Below are 4,208 nucleotides of genomic sequence, written 5' to 3'. Positions count from 1 at the left end.
GCACAGTCCATGTGTGGAGACTGCCTGTTTCTCCACGTAGTCCAGCTTCCCAGGTGCACTCTGTATGAATACTAGTGTTGCAAAACCACACCACTAAAGACATCACTGAATGACCTGAGGTGTGGGCATTGCAGTTAATAAATATTCCCGTGCCTCACTGGTTAGATATGGATTATATTCAAGATTTATTTGAAAAATGTTGAACTTTATTTTGGAAATAAGTAAACATTTAATTTAATATTGCACCTAAAGTGAACATTTTATCTATGCTTGATTGGTCTTGTTATCTGTTGTACTATATTTATCTTTGATTTTATAACTTTGTCTTTCAGTGGTGGTCTCAGTAACCTTCTATATAAGTGCAGTCTCTCAGACACAGTACCAACCCAGTCTACTGAGCCTCGGCAAGTTCTCTTGCGGCTGTACGGAGCCATCCTGCAGGTGATGTATTTGGTTGCCTTATTTTGAAGAAAATATTTCATATGGTGTTGCAGCTCTTATCCATAGGTGTAAGTCGGGTTTGGAAATATGTACTTTCACAATTGACTGTGGTGAAGTTAGCCAATAATAGTACATGATGGAACACAGTTCTGTAGATTTTAATGTTTTGTGTTAAGTGCTAAAATATATATTTGTGTAGTTATTGTATACAGATTTACTAGCTGCCTATTTCCATTGGTAAATGTTTTTTGCTATATTTCAATTATAATGTCTTGGTAAATTTGACCTGATGCATTAAGAGTAGAATATTTGCCATCCATTAGGTTTTTATTTAATTTGTTTCTGCACTTCTTGCAGGGTGTGGACTCTCTTGTTTTGGAGAGTGTTATGTTTGCAATCCTTGCTGAGCGTTCACTAGGTCCACAATTGTATGGAGTGTTTCCACGAGGTCGTCTGGAGGAGTACATTCCGGTGAGATGCTGCACCCGAGGATAAGGGCTAGGAACAATGCTTTCATGATGCCTGTCTAAAATATACTTTTACTTTGAATTTAGGCTCAACTTTGGATATTCCTAATGATACAATATATGCAGCTTTCTTAAAAATGATGGTATTACACTTGAATTGTAATGGTTCTGTAATATTTTTGTTTTATGGGTATAGTACACATAAAGCAGGATGGTAAATGCCATTTCAGAACTATCAGGGTAAGATCATTTACATGCCCTAAAAACATACTAGCAGGCTAATTAGCTGTTATCAAATTTAACGTGGTCTCTCTCTCTCTGTCTGTGTGTGTTAGGGAATTTAGACTGTAAGCTCCAATGAGGCAGATGTGAGTGTGTTCTCTGTACAGCGCTGCGGAATTAGTGGCGCTTTATAAGTAGCTGCTGCGGCTAATCTCTAAGATTAGGGTTTTGAAACAGGACGCCACCAGGTGCATTTCATGCAATACTTTCTGAACCATAAGCCACTCTGTTGCATAAGACACACTGGCCAAAAAACTGCACATGGACTTTTCCCTTACTCGAAAATAAATGCTGCAGTATTTCTTATTCAGCCAAGCTGCATGGAAAAGAATGCAGTCATTGAATCCAGCTGTACAGTACATGCAAGGCGTCCTCCTATGTTACCAAGTACATCCTTACAATTCAAGAAATGTTCAAACCTGTTGCCTGTTTTTTGTTGTGTCTAAGGCTGGCAACCCACTTGGTGTTAAGAAAACACCAGGGACACAGCAATCTTATTTGTCATGCGTTGGTTAACAGTGTTTGCATTTGCAGTTGGTGGGAGAGTGGACAATGGAAGATACTTGCAGTGAATGCCACTAATCCTACCAAGGCCTCCTCTCCCATTTTGCTTATAATATAGTGTTGTGATCTATCAACCCTCAAGTTCAGTTAAGTCTGGTTCACATATTTGTTTGTTTACTCATATTGTACTGAGTTGCAATACTCATATTGTGAGGATGTTTCTTATTACTGTAACCAGTGGTTGTGTTTTCACTCAATAAAAGTGATTTGATTAAAAAAATGTGTTTAGAAATGTTTAGAGGAAAGTTTATATATGTATGTAAGGTACGCACCAAGACAGTGTCCTGTATGCACCTGAGAATAACTGTATGTGGCTATGAACGGAGGACCATAATAAATAATAGTCTGGTAGTAGAGATACTGACTTTGCTTTGTTTAATAGAAGTAAGTTTAGATGTTTGGGGGTTTTTTCTCTTTAAAAAAATGTTTAAAAAATACTCAATAAAGTTATATTTCTCTTATACTGTACCCAGAGTCGACGACTGGTGACTTCAGATCTTAGTATCCCAGATATTTCCAGTGAGATAGCAGTGAAGTTGGCCAGATTCCACATGATGGAGATGCCATTCAACAAGGAACCAGTATGGTTGTTCAGGACTATGGAGAAGTAAGTTCTTGATTGTGGCACAATGTGTATACATGTATGTATAGTATGCAGGTAAATCATATTACATCTGTGATCATCCAGACTTTCAATATCTGCTAACGTAACATTAAGGCAACATGCGCTGTCCGTGTGTGAAGCTGTAAAGTAGTTGAAGACAAATGATATATTAGAAGGGTGATCGGTGGCCGCAATGGGTAAGGCTGGGTACACACTATAGGAAAATTCTAACAATGTGATAGTTTGTGATTTAACCAACAACAGGAAAAATAAGAGTCCCGATCAGCATGCCGATTCATGTTTACACACTGTACACGATTTACCTGCAGATCTGTGCTCTTCATCTGTCATAACCATCGGCTGAAAAGTTTGGACTCTACAAATCTCTCCTGAGCAGTGCACCTTCTGGGGCAGCCATCCCCGAGACCAAAGTAAGCTGATCTTTGTGCTGCTCAGATACAGATACAAAGACACTGTCTGCAGACTGAGAAAATTCCCTATCGTATACCCCCCATATGGATCAACACTTTCACCACAGCAGTATTTCAAAATAAAAAAGAAGGATAAAAACACTATAGAACAAAACACAATTTAGATATAACCATTCACTACTGCAATGCAAATGCAGTTACCAAACACCATGGCATCGGAAGGGTTAATACCAACGGGTGGAAAATAAGTGAAAGAAGTTAAAAGTCCACAAACCTTTCATACAAGCTCTTGTGGATAAAAAGTGAGAGGAAGACTTTGACATATAGTGATAAAGAAGGCAGGCTGAGAAGTAGTCTAGGAGCAAAGTCCCCCCTTCACTGTCCACTAAAGCCAGGGAGGAAAACAAACCTAACAGCTTGGGGAACATAAAGACAGACATACAACAGTCTCACACCCAGATCATCCCCTACACACTGATACTGTTTACTAATTGCAACGTTAAAGTTTAAATAGTGACTTTATGAGAAACCAGCCATTTAAAGCTGCTGATGTGCTAAGTGTGTTTTTGTTGGTTTTTTTAAGTGGGGGGGGGGGGGGGCGGCGGGCAGAGCACTCTGGAATACTTGGCTGTTCTGTAAAGCAGAACCCCTTATTGCTGCAGTACCCACTCCTCCCCATAAAGATGAAGGCTCTGGGCGATTGTGACAAGCAAGAAAGTGACTAGCTAGCTGTTAGAGCGGCTTGTTCTCTATAGGCAAATACTGGGGTGGTTAATGGTCCAAAGAGTTGGCTTTAGCTCTATAGACCTGGGACTGCTGTGTAGCTAATGCTGGGTAGCTCGGGGTTACTGGGAAACTGCTGAGAGCCTACTGCTGCCTGGCCCCTGCAAGAATTGGAAGCTGCGAATTAGAGAAGAAAGAGATCTAGTGGTTTGTGTCAATGCTGAGCTGCCTCTAGGAACCATTACGTGAGACAGACTATTGTGAAGAAAGAGCAGAAACTTTCAGCAGCACCCTGTCCTTCTCCACTCCCAGCTGAGATCTCCCTGCAGTGTGTATGCAAGACAGTTGTGCGTGCATGCACACTGCAGAATTGGAATGACATAATGCCTTCGTTGAATAAGATTTTTAGTTCAGTTTAAAATTCTCGTTCAACGATACAATGGGCTTTGGAACCATAATCATTCATTGTAGCAGGATACACACTAATGTGATATCAGGCTAACCGATCGTTTATCGTCCTGATTGGCCCAATATTCGACTGAAAACACTAGTGTGTACCCAGCCTAAGGCCACATTCTGATACCCAGATCAGTGAGACAGGTGGGATCCGGCCCCCTCCCTGCTCCCCTCTTCTGTGCTGTGCTCGCAGTGAATGTCGGGCGTGATGATGTCATGCCCGACATTCACTACGAGCAC

General features: G+C 40.8%; 1 protein-coding gene across 1 annotated transcript; it reads left to right on the top strand.

Annotated features, from left to right (window-relative positions):
• Positions 1-270: 270 nt before the first annotated feature.
• Positions 271-2,761, top strand: LOC142127180 (choline kinase alpha-like). Its single transcript, XM_075194313.1, has 4 exons — positions 271-441; positions 799-912; positions 2,228-2,361; positions 2,688-2,761. Exons 2-4 carry the CDS (start codon positions 829-831, stop codon positions 2,749-2,751), a joined length of 282 nt encoding a protein of 93 aa, XP_075050414.1. The 5' UTR covers positions 271-441; positions 799-828; the 3' UTR covers positions 2,752-2,761.
• Positions 2,762-4,208: the final 1,447 nt, after the last annotated feature.

The sequence above is a fragment of the Mixophyes fleayi genome, unplaced genomic scaffold (genome assembly GCF_038048845.1).
Source record: "Mixophyes fleayi isolate aMixFle1 unplaced genomic scaffold, aMixFle1.hap1 Scaffold_29, whole genome shotgun sequence".
Classification (NCBI taxonomy): Eukaryota; Metazoa; Chordata; class Amphibia; order Anura; family Limnodynastidae; genus Mixophyes; species Mixophyes fleayi.
This window is presented reverse-complemented; position numbering and strand designations above follow the sequence as displayed.